Genomic DNA, 18,656 nt, shown 5'->3' on the forward strand with positions numbered 1-18,656 from the left:
ACATTGAAAAAGTCCAGACTTTTTTGATAAAGGTTCCTACTGTGTGATACCAGAGTCTCCTCTTTCCACTGGCTACCCTCCACTCATACTTGAAATTCCAGTCTATTGATATTTTATCAGAGATTTCTAGGACCCCTCAGTCTAAATGAATACCCATTTTTTATCCTTTTTTTCTTCATTGCATTTATTGCAATTGTAATTACATAATTTTTGTGTGGTTAATTATTTAATATACACTGTATCCCTAGTAGATTATTAGTTCCTCAAAAGCAGGGATTGTGTTTTTGTTAACTACTGTTAAATTAAGACTCTAGCCATATGGACTGGTGTACAGAGGCACCTAATGCATACTTGTTGAATGAATAAATGAAGAGTAGAAAATGTCCGATTGGAAAAGGTCCCAGTGTTTTATATTGACAAGCATCAAAATATGCTAGAAAACTGTCTGTGTTGTATGGAGGTGGGCTGGCAAGCTAGGACTGATTTTGGAAGAGTAAGGTTGGGAAGTCCCATTCAAGTTCCACCTCATAAATGTAGGTGGAGAGAGTTTGAGACTACAAAGTTAGCTGAAAAAAAAAAATGCTGAATGAGGAACACTAGTAGCACAGATTAAAATTGCAGTTTACTTTATTTGCTTTATAGTCTCTAACTGCCTCATAGATAGAATTAGTGCACTAAAACTTTTGACATTTAGCCCATAAAGTTTGAGGCTGAATGGGGATGTGGAGACTATGGGGAGTGGCTGGTGGTAGGGGCATTGATTTGTACACACTCGGCAGGGCTCTAATGAAAGAAGAAGATTTCAGGGGGAATCAGAAACAAACATGACTTTCAAATCTATGTGTAACATTTTGATTATATTAAGAAGTGTTTATATAAATCAAAGATAATTGATTCTTCCTCCAAAAGATGTCATCTTTTAAGGTATTCAGGGGGTCTTAGTGATACTGTTACAAGAAGTAGTTGATTAAAAAAGAACTGTGTAAAACAACAAAACAAAAAAAACCTGTGTATTTGTACAAAGGGAAAGCTGAATGAAAAAAAATAGGTTAATATCTCACAATAAGTCTGGGACAGATAATAGTCAAATCCTAATGTGAAAACCAAGGCAAGTTAGAAGATGTGCATGGGAAAATAAATCAAAGCCATGAAAATGACATGCCATATATTACTACGTGAATGCTGTATTAACTGGCACATTGCATACAGACAGTTCCATAATTTGGGTGGTTTTAGGCAGATAGTCACAGTCCTAAGATTTTTTTTTTAGTCCTTTAGTATCTCTTAAATATTTAGTGAGATTTGTATGTCTCTTACATTAAGACTCAACTAGGTAAAAAAGGAGGTGATTTCAATCTCTTCTTGAAACTTAGATCTTCTCGTGGCATGGCTGAGGAGTGGGTATTAGGGGACAGCTTTGGGGTTTGGATATGTCCTACTGTTTCCAAATCAAGGCCTCCCTCCACTTGACAGATGATCTCCTGCTCCTGAATAATTCATTTGTTTAGACATTCAAGGAATAGTCTCTTGGTGCTCATTCGGCATGCTAAATCTGAGAGCATTATCAGACAGCAGTAGGAACTTGCCAGCTTCTTTGAAAGCCTCTGGTACTGACTGCAGCAGTGCCATTCACTCAAACCAAGTGTTTCAATTTTTCAGATCTTTAATATTATGTATGTTTTAACATATATTTATTCTACAGTTGAGGGTTTGGTAGTTAATGAAACAGAATCTGGGGTGAAACTTTTCAGGTTAGGGTCTCAGGTCTATCACTTTGTAACCTATGTCTTTGGAAAAGTGATTTAAACTCTGTGTATAATATCTGGGACTGTAGAATACTGTAGGGGTCATGATGTTATAAGTATTGATATAAGTCAATTACATAAGTTGCTTTTAAGAGTATCTGGTACTATTAAGAACTATGTAAGTGAGAGCTCTTATTATTATTCTATATTAGTAGGTGTGTGTATTCATATATTATTGACTGAAGAAATAAAGAACACTTGCAACTTTATAACATGATGCTGTAATATTTGGATTTTTTTTTTCAGGAGTGGAAGAAAATGATCTTTTAGTGTGTTCCTTAACTCTATTCTCTCTCTTCATTCTAGTTGCCTAGAATTTGCTCTTTTGGATAAGTCACCACCCTAAGTTGATATTGGTAACATAACTAAAAAATTTTTTTTCATGTTCATACTGCATGATAACTGAACTTAATTTATAGGTGGGAACCTACAGTTAAATTTGGGTGGTTCCCATTTCCATTAGTGTGAACTGCATCTTATGTTTATTGATGTAGAGCTTGATCTGATATATGAAGGTTTCTAGGATCTTAAACAATATCTGGAGCCACTGTCTATCTTTATTATTATTTTCATTATGTTGCCCTTTAACATTCTTTTGGAGTGATTTTTATGTTCTCTTCACAGGTGTACAAAAAAGTCAATTATTGAAAAAAAGTTTTTATCTACATATGCTGAAAACAGAACTTGAAACACATTACATGTGCCACTCTAATGAATGTTACCTTCTCATCTCTTTTTTCACTTGAGTAACTTCCCAAGTGAAATCTCCAAATATGCTTTCATTGGTTTCCATCTATAGGGATAGGTGCACTTAGATTTGGATAAAAATATATTATGGTTCAGATCATTCTCTCTCTTTTTATTTCTTTCTCTTTTTTTTTCTACAGTTTATTGCTTTTGCTTCTTTATTCTTCATCCTGGTTTCGATCACAACCTTTTGCCTGGAGACACATGAAGCTTTCAATATTGTTAAAAACAAGACAGAGCCCGTCATCAACGGCACAAGTGTTCTACAATATGAAATTGAAACGGATCCTGCCTTGACGTACGTAGAAGGAGTATGTGTGGTGTGGTTTACTTTTGAATTTTTAGTCCGTATTATTTTTTCCCCCAATAAACTTGAATTCGTCAAAAATCTTTTGAATATCATTGACTTTGTGGCCATTCTCCCCTTCTACTTAGAGGTGGGGCTCAGTGGGCTCTCATCCAAAGCTGCTAAAGATGTCCTCGGCTTCCTCAGGGTGGTAAGATTTGTGAGGATCCTGAGAATCTTCAAGCTTACACGCCATTTTGTAGGTCTGAGGGTGCTTGGACACACTCTTCGAGCTAGCACTAATGAATTCTTGCTGCTGATAATCTTCCTGGCTCTGGGAGTTTTGATATTTGCTACTATGATCTACTATGCCGAAAGAGTAGGCGCTCAACCTAACGACCCATCAGCTAGTGAGCACACGCAGTTCAAAAACATTCCAATTGGGTTCTGGTGGGCTGTGGTGACCATGACTACGTTGGGCTATGGGGATATGTACCCCCAGACATGGTCAGGGATGCTGGTAGGAGCCCTGTGTGCTCTGGCTGGAGTGCTGACAATAGCCATGCCGGTGCCTGTCATTGTCAACAATTTTGGAATGTACTACTCTTTGGCAATGGCGAAGCAGAAACTTCCACGGAAAAGAAAGAAGCACATCCCTCCTGCCCCTCAGGCAAGCTCACCTACTTTTGGCAAGACAGAATTAAACATGGCCTGCAATAGCACACAGGGTGACACGTGTCTGGGCAAAGACAATCTACTTCTGGAGCATAACAGATCAGGTAAGGCACGATTTGAAGTGCATGCCATTACGTACTTTATAGACCAGTATGGCCCTTAGGTAGAAGGCTACCATTCTCATTTTCTGCAAATGTTCATGAATGTTCAGTTCTTCCTCTTCACAAAACATGTGTTTGTGCCAGGCTTGTAGATAGCTAGATTGTAGCTTTTCTAAGTGAATTCCAGGTAGAACTTTGCATAGCTGGTCTGTAGAGTTTTCCTGCTTTGGTGGCAATGCCCTTTGCTGATGGTGCCAATATTTTCTTTTGCCTGTTTGTTGCTTCTGTGCCAATGTTTCTTTGTTTCCTTCCCTGCATGGTGTAATGGTATGATATCGGCCATTTTCCATCCTTCATCCTCAAAATGTTGATCTCCATATCATTTGGCTTGGTGTGTTTGTCTTAGTTTTATCTCTGCCACATGGGACCATGCATCTCAACCTAACTCACAAGAAGCAGTTACTTAAGAAGAATGGATGTTTACATTTCAAAGGCCTAAACATCAAAGAGGTGATATGGAAGATAGCACTTTTGATAACAAAGGTCTTCCCTAGTAATATTCTGGAGAATTGATTAAATTTTCATTATTCTTAGATTAAGTCAGGTATTCAGTATAATCCCTTTGAATCGGGCAAGGTGCTATGTAATATAATCAACTGACCATTAATTTGGGGATAGATGATCTGCTTTGGCTAATCAATGGTGACGTTGAATCTCTCTGTGGATCTCCTTTTTTATGCACTATGCATTGAGCTCTTTTCCCTCCTAGAATTGAATATTGGATGATTGATATTAGCTGAACCCCTACTCCTCTCTATTGCCACAGATAACCTGGAGCAGACTGACTAGATTGACTGTAAATTGATCTCCAGTTTGCTAAAGTGATCATCGGTAGTATCATTTCCAGTCTATTATGTCTGATACAAATAAAATATTTTGTAAACAACTTAATTACCTTTCAGCCTACTATGAAAATTTAAGATATATCCATTTCCTGTAACTTGAAGATTATAATCTTTTTCTTGTAGAAAATGATTTATGATAATCTCCTGTGAATAATTTTTGCACAATTTAGAAATACCACTAATTAAACTAAGCAAGCAAACAAACACACAAAACAAGCAGGTGACGTTTTCATAGGTTTCCTCCTTAGTTTGCAGAAGTTTTAATGGAGTAAATGAGAAAAAATAATTGTGGATGGAACTGAACTACTTTTTAAGGATTATTCACAGTTCTTATGTTCATTTAGTAGATTGTTCCACAAATTCTGTCAGTATATCTGAAAACTGTTGGGCCAAGAATGTCTTTATGAAAGATGGAGTTTAGTTGGTGTTGCTGGTCTCATCAGACTTCTCAGAGTGCCTGTACAGAGCCCATATGAAGGGCACAGAAAAAAAGGACATTCTCAGCCTGGGTAAACATTATTATAACAAGCTAGTACCTAGGATGATAGGATGTGACTGTCTTTGGCAAACATATAGAAGTGAACAGTTGTTTCAAGGGCATTTGGAGAAATTGACCTTGTTCGATTGTTATGTTCAAAAATACTTTGTCACTTCATACTGGAAAACCTGGACACAAAGTTTGTGAGCTGTGGGATTATTTTTATTAAGATGTTTGAGGAAAATTACTTTCAGAAAATAATGAAAGCACGTGTCTTAAAGAGCTACAAAGACGATATTTACTTAGGAGTTTTTCCTTAAATAGGCTCCACTTTAAACATCAAATAAAAAAATAAAGATTCCTATTCATAGTAACTAGAGAACATGTCAAAAATTGTAAGATATTAATTTGTGTGTTACTTTATTATCACACTTACTTGAATCATATTAGTTTTGTGAAAGTCAATTTCCTATTAGATAGAATCCAAAATGGAATTAAAATTTCCCAAAGAACATTTCTCTCCTTTTCAATACATTTCCATTTTGCTTCATGTAAATTTTTGTGGTGAGTGATGAAAAATCCCTTTCTTATCATGATGTGATTATTGTGTTTTGTATATCGAGTGACTGTACTATGGACATTTGGTGTAAACTCTTTGTACTGTCTCATTTCCTCATCCATCACTGTCTGTCAATGGGCATGGTGCTGTGACCAGTGTTATCAGGTGACGACAGTACAGGAAGTGAGCCATCATTATCACCCCCAGAAAGGCTCCCCATCAGATGCTCTAGTACCAGAGACAAAAACAGAAGAGGGGAAACATGTTTCCTACTGACGACAGGTGATTACACGTGTGCTTCTGATGGAGGGATCAGGAAAGGTAGGCATGCATTTAATCAGATCCTTACAGGTGACTTAGAAATTATATCCTGCAAATACATATATGGAGTGATATAAAATGCTCTTTTATTATTTTCTAGTAAAAACTGCACGAGTGCTCTTTTCCATTCCTCATCATATCTTTTCTCATTATAGACATTTGAAATACATATCATAACAGTCTAGTTGTTTGTCATATCTGAAAAGCATTTCATCTTTTTTTGTTTATCCTTTTGGTTTCCCATGTGTCTATGGGCAGAATTGTGATGGAGTATTTAAAAATCAAGTCACTCATTTAATTATTTTAGTATATAATGTATTCAGTAGTCTTTAAAAGTTATCTTTTTTACTGCAACTAATAAAACTCACCAATTGGCTCTCTGTATATATTTGATAAGTCATTGATGATTTAAAAAATAATAATAAGGCTTTTTCAAAGAAAAACATTAAACATACTCTAAGTGTCTTATCTAATGTTTGGGCATTTTTGGCTGTGGTTTTTCTGAGTGCCAGAAGGTGGAAAAGGTCCAAGATCTTTGGTCCAACAGAACAGTATATCCAATCACTTGAAAGGCTATTTATGTACTTATAAAATATGCTTATGGAATTTCTCTTCAGAGCATGAATAGTAATATTTTAAATTTATTACTATGTTTCAACCCACACTGAACTATGCCTGGTGCATAGAAGATACTCAGTAAATATTTGTTGAATGGATAGATTTTATTAGGCAGGCACCTTGGTTAAGGAATATAGCAGAATACTGGCAATCCAGTCATTAACATGGTTCAGTTCCCCTAGGCTGTGTCACTATGACCATTCTCTTTTTTGTTTTGTTTTTGTTTTGAGTAAACTTTACAGGTCTCAGGACAATTGAGCCTGTTTTCTCCCTTATGAAATAGTTTTGTGACACTGCCCACTCTTGTCAAGTGCCAGTATGCTCTTTGATTATTTCTTACTTTGATGATTCCAATCGCTTTATTGCCATGGTTTTTTTTTTTTTGTTTACTGACAGAATAGAGAAAGAACTAGAATAATTTCTTATGCAATGAACTGAATTTGAATGAAAAACCATTCCAAAACTTTCATAGTAGTGCAACTGCTTTTTAAAAATACTGTGCTTGTTGCTATTCATTGCAATTTCTCCCTATTGAATACGTTATTGTTTTAAGCTTCAAATATTTATTTTGTGATGCCCTCTCTCTTTCAAATATCTCATTTCCCATGTTTACTTCTCTTTCATTTCTTCTGAATACTTTATATTGTCCTTCTGTATCCATACCTTTGACTCCCACAAGAACAAAGGACTCTTCTTTTGTTTCTTCAGTATGTAATATTTCAAATGCTTCTTTATTTCAATTATTTCTATTTTCTGCATCTATTCTTTTCACCAAAATGTATTTCTATTATCTGAATGGGTTTATTTGATTGTTTGCTATTTTACATTTAAATATTATGAATCAGAGCAATTGTTAAATATTTTATGAAGATAGTTAATATCCTTTTATAGTATTTGAGCAAAATATATGCATACATTAAATAATGATAATAATATCTATCTAGTAATATTTTATGTATCACATATTTTAAGTGAATTACATATCTTAACTCACTGTATGTATATATGTACATATGTGTATATATGTATATATGGATTTTTATGTAATATGTGGTTAAATTACATGCATTTTTGAGCATTCTATAAAGTATCACATGTAATATTTATACTAAGGTTACATATTTAAGAACTTAGCTAGAATTTTTTTCTTTCATGTTAGACAATATTTTGAAATTTAAACTGTCAAGATTACATCTGAAAAAAGACTGCAAATTATAAAGCACTATGTAAATATAGAGTTTTTCTGTAAAATGGCAGTTACAAGAACAAAGCAATTAATAAGCTATTTTGTTTGTATGGAAAAGCTGTGCATACAATCTTATTTTACAAACATGAATTCTCTTTATCAATGAGAACATCTTTGAAAATTCATTTTTGAAATTTTATTCTTTGTCATTTCTCACCATAATGTACTTCTTTTTTTTTCATTTTTGCTTACTTCTTTTACAGCTTTATATTTTTTCTCCTTGATCTGGTAACATTTCTGGCTAACTTTACTTAATCTTCTTCGTGTGTTATCTTGTCATGTTTATCAGGAATTCATTCATTTCTTCTGTTCCCTTTTATGTGGATTATAGATTTTCTTTTATGTAAATTATAGATTTCTCCTATTATTCCTACTCAGACATTTATTTCCTAGATGACCCCTCTTTTATCTTTCAAGTTGGTCTCTCTACTGATTTAATTTTAGAGTTCTGATAATTCTCCCTTCTGTAGATGGAAAAAAATTACTGGATTCCCATTGAGTTCTTTTTCTATCAACAGATATGAATATAGTTGTTCATACATTAAGAAAAGTTATAGATTCCCTAAAATAGTAAATTCCCGATACTTAGAACCTATGATTTTATTTATGCAGTAGTTTGTAGGAAATAACATTACATAAACAAAAACATACCCATGGGTAGTACAAGGCTAAGCTGTTTTAATATTGCCCCAAATAAACACACGCGCTTAAGAATTATATAAATTGCACACTATGTATTTAGATGTTAGTTCAAACTAGGTTCAATATTATTTTCATGAGTTATGTTTTCAGCCACTCCATTCAATAAAAGTTTGATTAGGCAACATTTTATCAAATTTTCTAATCAGAAATGAACTGTAGAATTTAGGGCAAAATATTTATATAAATAACTTATAATTTTACTAATTAAATATTATTACTAAATTAGAAGGGAAAATTTTTAAATGAACGCAGAAGTTATAGTTATTAAAAAATAAAAGGATTTATAAACAAAATGGATAATATTTATATTAAAAACTATAAGTCAGAAAAATATTTGAACATTTAGAAGGGTAGCCAAGATTTACAAATAACTAGCATGATTAATATACAACTGTCAAACAAATTTTAACATATTTGGAGGCCCTGTAGGAATCATGAAGATTGTGGAAGACAAGATGTAAACTTTTATATGGATGATTTTATAGGTATTAACAACTCCTCTGGTTCATGCATATTCACCAGTTTGCTTTTAATCAAACCCAATCAATGTTTATGGTATAGTTTACGTTTTTAGGTTACACAGTCAACTAGGATAAATTACTCTTTCTACAATTCCTAAAGTTATATTTCTAATCACTTTACCAAACACCAGTAATAACTAGCTCTCCGGGCACATGAAAGTCTGTATGTAAAGATAAATTACCTGCAATTCATTTTTAATTATTCAAGGTATCCTCTCATTAACTATTCCATCATCCACTAGAGTACAATGCAATATGTACCTCATCCCATGTTTTATAGCTCAGAATACTAACAAAATATGTTGGCAGATAATTCCCTTATTAGCAGAAGTTGCCCTAGAGAACTTTACCGTAGTTAATGGATGGCATAAATTTCCGTCTACAAAATCTCCAAGAAGACATCGAATCTGCTGACAGTTTATATGTGTGTATGTGAAGAGGGGAGTCCTCCCCAGTGCAGCCTTACTCCTCAATAGAGCTATTATTGCAATTCATATCCATATCTGGACTTAGTGCTTGAAAAATCAAATAATCACTAAATCATCACCTCTCTTCTTCCAGTGAAAGGAGGAGAGATAGCCATGGCTTCTTCCCCAAAAATTCCATCAAAGTATAGAATTAAAGAAAGAAGTAGCTGAGAGGAAACGCAGAAGCCCACTTTCTTTCCTACACAGTCACCAAGCACATTGAGGGCTGATCAGGGCCCAAGGAATGTACCGTAAGTCGAAGGGACACAGAAGTTCACGAATGATATTTATGTGCTCAGCGTTGGCTGTCCAACAGAGAATTTCATTCTCCAGCTCAGCTCTATAATACTTTTGCAGTGGAGCTTTAGGAACATTTCTTCCCCAAGCTGCCTTTTCAGTTAATTACCACCTTTTCAGTTAATAGTTGGCCTGCTTTTAAGACAGTTCACTTCTAACTTTACACGAGGTGCTTCCTACTTCATTTAACTGCCTCTACTCTGTTCTAATAAAAAATACTACAATATCTGAATCCTTGCAAAGGTGACCTTCATGGGGTGTTGTTTGAGCAGCAAAGGCAAACCCATGAGTCAAAGCTTGTGAGAAGGATCTTTTGTTCTGTAAGTCCATGACAATCATGAACAAAAGATTAAAAAGGTGAATTAAGTTCAAATTGTTCTTAATTCCCCGCAGAGGGGGTCAGCTGAAAATATAATATAATCAGATTCAGACTTTAATTCACTGAAATTATAACTCAATTTATATTTCATTCATTATATTTTCTCTTTCCTTTTTTTTTATTTAAAGGATTAGAAGTGGACATTCATTTTACATCATCTAGATAATGGCATCAAATGCCATTATTTAAGAATCATCCCTTTAACTTCATAAAGCTGGAAGATTAAATATGCTATAAAAAGAATTGTCAACTTAAAGTTAAGCATGCTTTATTAGCTTAGTAAATACTAAAAAGTATAAGAAGAGAAAATACAGCACATTTATTTTTTTTTCAGGAACATATTATGAAATTTAAAAATATCAGCCAAGTGTATATCTTAGTTATTTTGCCTAATTTTTAGAAGAGTTCTCATATTATATATGCCAAAATTACGTCAACACAAACTATAATCTGGGAAAGATTAGATTTTGAAGTATTGCAACTGTAACTTGTGATAGCTGGTTTACTCTTTGGGGAATGACAGCTACAGCAGCTTCATTTTTTTTTTCTTTTTAAGAGTTCTAAATGGTTTCAATATTGAGCAATTTCTTCTTTGAGTTCAAAAATAGCAGTTTTGATTATCCTGCATGGTATTGTTTGTCTGTGTCTATTTTCTGGTTGAATTCACCTGATGTCTGTGCCTTTTTTCATAAAAGGATATGAAAAGTCCCGAAGCTTAAACAACATAGCGGGCTTGGCAGGCAATGCTCTGAGGCTCTCTCCAGTAACATCACCCTACAACTCTCCTTGTCCTCTGAGACGCTCTCGATCTCCCATTCCATCTATCTTGTAAACCAAACTTCATCTGTCGGCTAAATTGTGTTAACTCAAGTACTGTTTATCCCATAATGGAAATAATTAAATGTAGAGCTACTCCATGCTCCATTAATACAGTACAAATCTGCATGATGCTACTATTTGAAGTCAGAAATGCCATTGGGGTAGCTAATGAGTCTTATCCTGGCTTTAAAGATTATCTAAAGTAGTAGTACTACTTCTCCATATTGATCACCCTGATGTCCTTTCGCAATAAAATTACAGATAGTGTCAGATATTGGCCAGTACCCTAACACATCAACATCTTCAGGGAGATATATTTAAAGCAGTGTGCTCACAAATGCCAACCACGCCCTTGGATCTTCATTTCTGTGACTCTAAACCATTCTGAAGATGCCTGGGATTCTATCTTGCTTGCGTGTGACATGACTCTGGTCAGCTCATTGGCATGGACCATCTCATTCCTATTACCACCTGAAAGCACTGTCACAGAATTTGGGGACCGTGGATGGCTCAGGATACGCGGTACTTACATCGAACCATCCTGCTGATGTGAAAGCACTGGTCAACGGCTGTGCATGTTGAATTGTGGAGCAGGAAGGACGAGTTTCTCTCTGACATTTTTTTTCCTTTATTCTTTGAAAGAAGTATTTGTTTTAAGTAGTTTAATTTCTCGACTGATTTACTTGTCTTCCAAAATGCTGTACCGGAGTTCTGAATGTCTCTGGTTGTTTGCACACAAACTCCAAAGAGTTGTCATTACTGGTTATAAGCTGAGGCAAGATCCCGTCCTTAAGGGCTTTGGGGAAGGCACAAAACATGAGAGCAAAGTAACCGCCAGCCAGGCTGGAATTATTTAAACAGGAATTGCTACTTGGTACTAGAGTTATCATTATTATTATTAATTTAATCCTGGGATTTGTCATCATTTTCAGAGGCAGAGTGCCAAATATCTCCCAAAGCTCTCGTGTCTTTTTCACCTCCTTCCTTATTTTTATTTATTTAGTTTTGTGCCAACATCAAAGAGCATTGTTGTTCACAGGAGGCTTTCTTGACCAGCCTTAAATATCTGACTCAAAAGAATAATCCAATTTTCCATCAATGTTTAATCAGGTGCTTTGTCCTGAATGTGGTTCTGTCTGTCTGTCTGTCTTAGCTCCCTGTCTTAACTGTATATGCCACCTGTCTCCATAAAGCACAGAAATGCCTTGATAAGGTGTTCATGATTTTAGAACTGAACCGGGTCTTCTCCTCTGCCCCTCACCTTCTTTGTTACTTTGAACAGCATTCTCTGCTTTGTGTATAAATCAATGATGTCCTGTAGACTATCTTAGTTACTCAGTACTGTGAATCCTTCTGATAAACAGGATTTAAGCAGCAGCGATATCACCATTGCATTTGGTTGCCTGCTGCAGCGTCAGTTCCTGCTACCTACTAGCCAGCATCCATCACCACACGCCAGTGAAACCCCTAGGGAGTCTTACTCAGTCCAAGTGGAAGAAATCCTGTTTACATAGCCCTGTGAATGCAACAGGAATACAACTGGTGTCTGGGGCATGTGAGGGAAGACAAATGCAATAATATATATTGAGGGATAAACAATATTTCTAAGGCATTCAGCATCATTGAGATTGTTGATTAAGGTCGAATTCTCATGTTTATTTTTTGTTAGGGGACAATTGTCACTTTTATTCTTGGCCACGTAACTTGTATCACTCTATATCTCCAAGTCCTAGAGCATGACCTGCATGTCAGAGATCTTGTACAGCAGTGTATTTACCCAGATGTGCACATCTGATGTGTAGAGACCCAATGATCCTCTTGATAACACCACACACAGAGAGCTACAATTACACACAGCTATACGGTAAGGGAATGAATACACTCTCTGGTGCTGCTGTTGTTGACTGCAGTGCTGTGCAGAATTTATCATGATTGTTTTGGCTGCTGAAAAGGGGACAGTGGAATTTAGCCATACCCAGGACTGTGTCGGAAACAGGTTTCTGCTGCTGAACATGCCCTGATGGGACCAGGGTGCACTTGGAAGAAGTCCTCACGTCATCACAAAGGCATTTAAAGCTCATAAAAGAACTGTGGCTGGAACTCATTTGGTGCTCCCCATATGAGTGGTCTGCTTGTGGACTGGCAAGTGTCCATGAAACAACTGTAAATACCAACATGTGCACATGGGTCAACGGCTTTGGCCATCTCACATCAAAGGAAGCCAAATCATGACCCACATGTCTAAAGCTTCAAGTACGGCCCATGCCTCTGTGAATTAGCCCTCATGGGCCTGCAGTAGATCGTGCTGTGAATCATACAAGGCAGTGATACTGGTGTAGTATAGGTCTGTCTTAATTTCCCTTATTTCTTTGTTGGTTGGATCCATGAATATTGACTGTATCATTTTCTTATAAACCACTTGTGTTATCAGCTTGTCCTATTATGTTGTGAAATTTTCAGTGCCTATTTATCAAACTGACCTATTTTTAGTCACGTATTTGTGTAGTTCTGGAAATTCGCTATGACAAAAAAAAACTCACCAACATTATTCCTAGTTTGTCTTTTGTCATCATTACCTCAATTACAAATATTACAAAAAATAAAATCCTGGCAATGAGAGTATTTTTTTACTAAACGATCAAGGCGCAATGTCAGTATATAGTAGATTATTAATCAAATTATATCTTAAAATGTATATTTTGCATAAAAGAGATATTCTTAAATTAATTAACTTTTTTGTGAGTTTTGTGGCAAATGAAGCTTGTACTTGTCTTTAAAATTGTTGTAGTAGAAACTGTGTAAGTATTCTTCATCTTGCTTAATCAATATTTCTAGAATCTATAGTTCCCCTGGGATTCTGAATATAACATATAACTTAACAATGAACTGTGTTGTGGACCTTTTGTGAACATTTCAAGGTGCATGCACAACCTTGGTGATAGCCATGGAAATGTAACTAACTGAAATGAAGAATAAAAGGCAAATGAGCTGGGGATAAACGTGAATCCTATCTGATTAAATTTTTCGTTTTTTTCCTTGTCTTTTCTCTTTGTTTCGGCGTTTTCAACAGGCTTTACTGTTTTTATGCTTCATGGTGCCAAACCAGCCACTCATACATAATAAAGAATTTGGAATGAAAGGACTTATAAATATTACATAGCTCTCACTTTCATTCAACTCTCAGGCATGTTGCCAGTGTTTTCCTCCTCTAAGTGCTTTGTCTGCTTCAACTTTCTTATAATTGAGATGGCAAAAGTATTAATTATTATGGTGTCTGATATATACAGTGGATTCCAAAAAATGTATATGCATTTTAAGAGAGAAAAAACTGTATAAAAATTGTAATACTCAAAATATACCGATAACAAAAGATGAATACAAGTCATGTGTATACATTTTTTGGCACCTCCAGTATATATGGCATTTTATGAATTTTCACTTATACTTTCCAACTTAATCATCACAGCAGTTCTGGTGGTAAACATTTCTTTTCATTTTATTGGTGATGAAGTTAAAGACCAGAGAGGCAGAACTGTTCCCTTATATTTTTGCCAAAGATAATCATTCCTGGCATAATTTCTTATGGTTTAAATATTTACTGAACCTCTTGCTGTAAATGCCTTATTTTCTGTCTCACTTTTGGGTAATGGACCCGTGTTTCAACAGCATACCACACATAGGTGGCATTCCATTTGTATTCTGGGATTACAGATAAATTTACCCTGTGACATTCTATAAGACCATCAGGATCAGGGGAAAGGTAAATTAAAAAAGAGAAAGAAGGTTGGCTCATTCAACACTTTCCCATCTTGCATCAGCAGAATCTGTTCTATGTCTAAAAATGCTCAGTGTTGATTATTAGCAGACTATTAAGAAACTGAGTTCAGAAAAGCTCATCTGTCTAAATATAATTACCAATAATATGTTTTTAATGACAATGTCAGGATTATACAGGATTTACTGTAAAAAGAAAAAAATATGTAAGAAGGGGAAATAATGCATTTTAATTGCCATCAAATTTTGATTAGAAAAACAAAATTAAATAGTCATAAATGAAAAGTGAAGCTATTCATTTTATATTTGAAATAAATCACAAGACAGACTAATGGAATGGCAATAGTGAACTTGTCTTGGAAAGAGACAATGAATATGTTAAATGGCTGTGTAACAGAGCAGGAACTCTAGAGTATTTATGATGTGCTTGGAGACATTTAGGGCTAAATCGATCTATTGAAAATATTGAAATCTCTAGTAGCTTATGATGATTAAAATGTGGTTTAAATTTTTTTCTTATTGAGAAAGTTGTCTTTTTTCCCTCCAATTTCCCCTGCCAAAATTCAATTAATTGTTTGAATGCCCGAACATTATTAAACTATAGATATATACTAACTTTCTCTAACATGGGTACAGTATCATGAATATTGATCCTAAATTTTATAATTTCCTGTTTACCCCAAAACTAACTGTTTTGAGGATATGATATGTTTCATTGTCTAAAAATTAAATAATTTAATAGAATTCATGTTACATGATTTTGTTCTGTGTTTATCACAATCATGTCTTAGTGGTGATGGACCTCTGAATATGCGTTTTGAACACTAAGGTCTTCAAAGACTATGGCAGTCTCTATCTAGAATCCCAGGTAACCTAATACTCATTTTTTTCTTAAACAGAATTTAAGAACAGTTTTAAATTCACAGAAAAATTGAGCAGAAAGTACAGAGTCCCCATCTAGCCCTTAACCACCCACACACAAACTTCCTCCACTGTCTCCACCCCACACCAGAATGATATAGTTATTACATTGATGAACCTACAAAGACACATCATTATTACCAAAAGTCTAGAGTTTACATTAGGGGTTACTCTTGCTGTTGTATATTTTATGGATTTTGATAAATGTAAATATATAATGACATGTATCCAACTGCAGTATCATACACAATAATTTCACCATGCTAAAAGTCCCCTGTGTTTCACTTGTTCCTCCCTCTCTTCCCCTTAATTCTTGGCAGCAATGATCTTTCTACTGTTTTCACAGTTTTGACTTTTCCAGAATATTATATAGTTAGAATCATACAGTATATAGTCTTTTCAAATTGACCTCTTTCACTTAGTAATATGCATTTATGATTTCTCCATGTCTTTTCATGGCCTGATAGCTCATTTCTTTATGATACTGAATAATATTCCATTGTCTGGACTTATCACAGTTTATCCAGTCACCTGCTGAAAGACATCATGGTTGCTTCCAAGTTTTGGCAATCATGAATAAAGTTGGTTTATAAATTAATGTGCAAATCTTATGGATATGATTAAATATCATATTAATGTCATGTATTTGGGCAATGATAATTTATGAATGGTTTTTAATTAGGTTCAAAATATAGAAATTATCATGAATTGAACCATTATAGATTTTATAAATAGCATACCCTTACTTACCTTAAAGGCTAGCTAGTCACTTACTAGCATACCAGTCAAATATCTTTATTAGGAAATTCTTTATCTTATTTTGGAATCAAATTTTAAATTTGGAATTAAATTTGATGTATCATTATTTGTAAAATGGTGTGAATTGTAAATCCATAGAGTTAAATCGAGTGTACTCATATTTCTCATAATAAATAAACATTAGATAAGGACATTTCATGTAACTCAAAACCAAGTATCTTATTGTGGGGGGAAATACATTTTTTTTTAATCTTTGTTAAATTTGGTAAACATTTAGAATTTTTCTTATAAGCCAGAAAAAATGTCATCACATCAAAATGATTAAACTACTTTGGCATTAGTGAAAGTATTACATCTCTTAGGAGTAGTGAATAGTGACATGAAACAGGTAAAAATATTACCATATGAATAAGATTCTTTATATAATTTGAATGTGGCAGTTCCTGAAACCTTTCTTTAATCAATGGTCTCGATATTTTTATTTCCTTTTGAGATCCTTTAGCAAGGATCTAAAAGGTTTTGTAAATCCAATTCTTTCTTGCTGGGAGAAGCTATTTTAAAGCAAGCTTAACATGCTGATCAAAAAGAAAAGAAAACTAAATCAAACTTGTAACTTTATTGCACAGGATTAAGCACAAAGTCAGTACCTAAGGATTGACTGTATATACTTTCTTTTTCTTTGTCTTTTTTTTTCCTTTGAGGACTCATATTTTACCAGTAACTCAATCTGTCTGGAAACAAAAGCAGTAGTTTAAGTGCTCTTCATAGCATACTTTCCTGTTGTAGCAGCTGTTCCTTATCACACTGGATACTGGCAGTAAGCTTAAAAAACTACGAGAGCGATGGATGGATGGCTTGCAGAAAGCTCCAGAATCTAAGATAATAATGACTAAAAAACACACTCATATACACAGCTGGATACACAGAGACAAAGAAAATGCATAAGATGAAGCAGCAAAAACTGAATATTGCCTGAAGCAAAGTCATTTAGTATGAAATAAATAAAATGATAAGGTCAAAGGTCAAAGTCTCTAACTGCTTTATAAACCTTGTCAGAATAATTTCTGCACAAAAGGACCAGACATTCTTTTCACTGGAGACCTTGAAAGGTTTCCATTTATAACAGGGAGGGTGGGGTGGGGGCTGGAAAAGAAACCGCCAATTTCCATATTCCCTAGCATTCATCACTGGATCTTCACTGCCTGGCACACTATCCAGTTCAGAGAAGACTCTTAATCCATATTTGAAGAATGAATTGAGACAACTTTATCTTAGACGCTCTTTTTTAATTTTCTTCTTTCAGTTTTGACAAATGTCTTTTCTTTACATTTACATTAATGTTATAGTTAAATGCTTTCAGAATCAACTAATGAGTGTCCAACATATAAAATATTACTGGTTTTATTTTGATTTGTATAAAATGTATTTGCATAAGTTTTTGGTCTCTTGTTTATTACAAGAGCACAACTAATGACACAGTACTACTGAGAACAGATTGCCTTTTAAACGTGAAACTCCTTAATGTCACAAATGAGATTCCTAGGACAATATCATTACAAGGCTTATTTTACAAAATTAATTTTTTTATGATTTAGATCTATCTCTTATGTTTTTGGAACTGGTAATTTTATGCATTATCACCATAACATTGAGTGTCACAGTAGTAAGGTAGAAGAAGAATGTATACAATTGACAGCAGCTTTTCTTGGCACTAAATGTCCATGTGTTGCATGTGGCTTGTTGGAAACATGGAAAAAAGACACACAGGATTAACACTTAAAAGGTATTCTCTGACATATGTGGTCCATCAGAGAGCCACAGGCAGAAATTGCTGCAGCCTCACATCATTAAATAATCCTTTATCTAACCACACCAGGTTAAATATGAGACTGCTTTTTATATTAAATACAAGGTTAAATATTTTTTTAAAACACTGAATTAACCAATTGGTAGTAATGACCAAGAAGCCTTAATATTCCCCTCAGCTTGACTAAATTTTAGACATGTTTCTTCTTGACTATAGACCCCTGACCTTACTTTTTTTAGAGCATTTGCTTTAGAATACTTGCTATTGTAAACTTGCTTTTTTCTCACCCTTGGAAATGTAAGTCTCCTTCCAGCTCTTGCCAGTTTTGCAACCCAGGAATGTCTTTCTCAAGGGCCTGGGAGCCATTCCTTTGAAATGTAATAATTATGAAAGAGTCCACCCAGGTCTACCAGTGTTTGTGGGAGGGTAGGTAATTAACTTTAATTGTCAATCAGCAAATGAAGATGGC

General features: G+C 34.6%; 1 protein-coding gene across 1 annotated transcript; it reads left to right on the forward strand.

Annotated features, from left to right (window-relative positions):
* Positions 1 to 2,695: 2,695 nt before the first annotated feature.
* On the forward strand, positions 2,696 to 13,931 carry LOC109373821 (potassium voltage-gated channel subfamily C member 2; the record flags this gene model as incomplete). The annotated part of the gene is made up of 3 exons (XM_019628016.1): positions 2,696 to 3,617; positions 5,713 to 5,877; positions 10,803 to 13,931. Coding segments are annotated over 3 exons (1,224 nt in total), but the record flags the coding sequence as incomplete, so codon positions are not given.
* Positions 13,932 to 18,656: the final 4,725 nt, after the last annotated feature.

Source organism: Hipposideros armiger, unplaced genomic scaffold (assembly GCF_001890085.2).
Source record: "Hipposideros armiger isolate ML-2016 unplaced genomic scaffold, ASM189008v1 scaffold_744, whole genome shotgun sequence".
Taxonomy (NCBI): domain Eukaryota; kingdom Metazoa; phylum Chordata; class Mammalia; order Chiroptera; family Hipposideridae; genus Hipposideros; species Hipposideros armiger.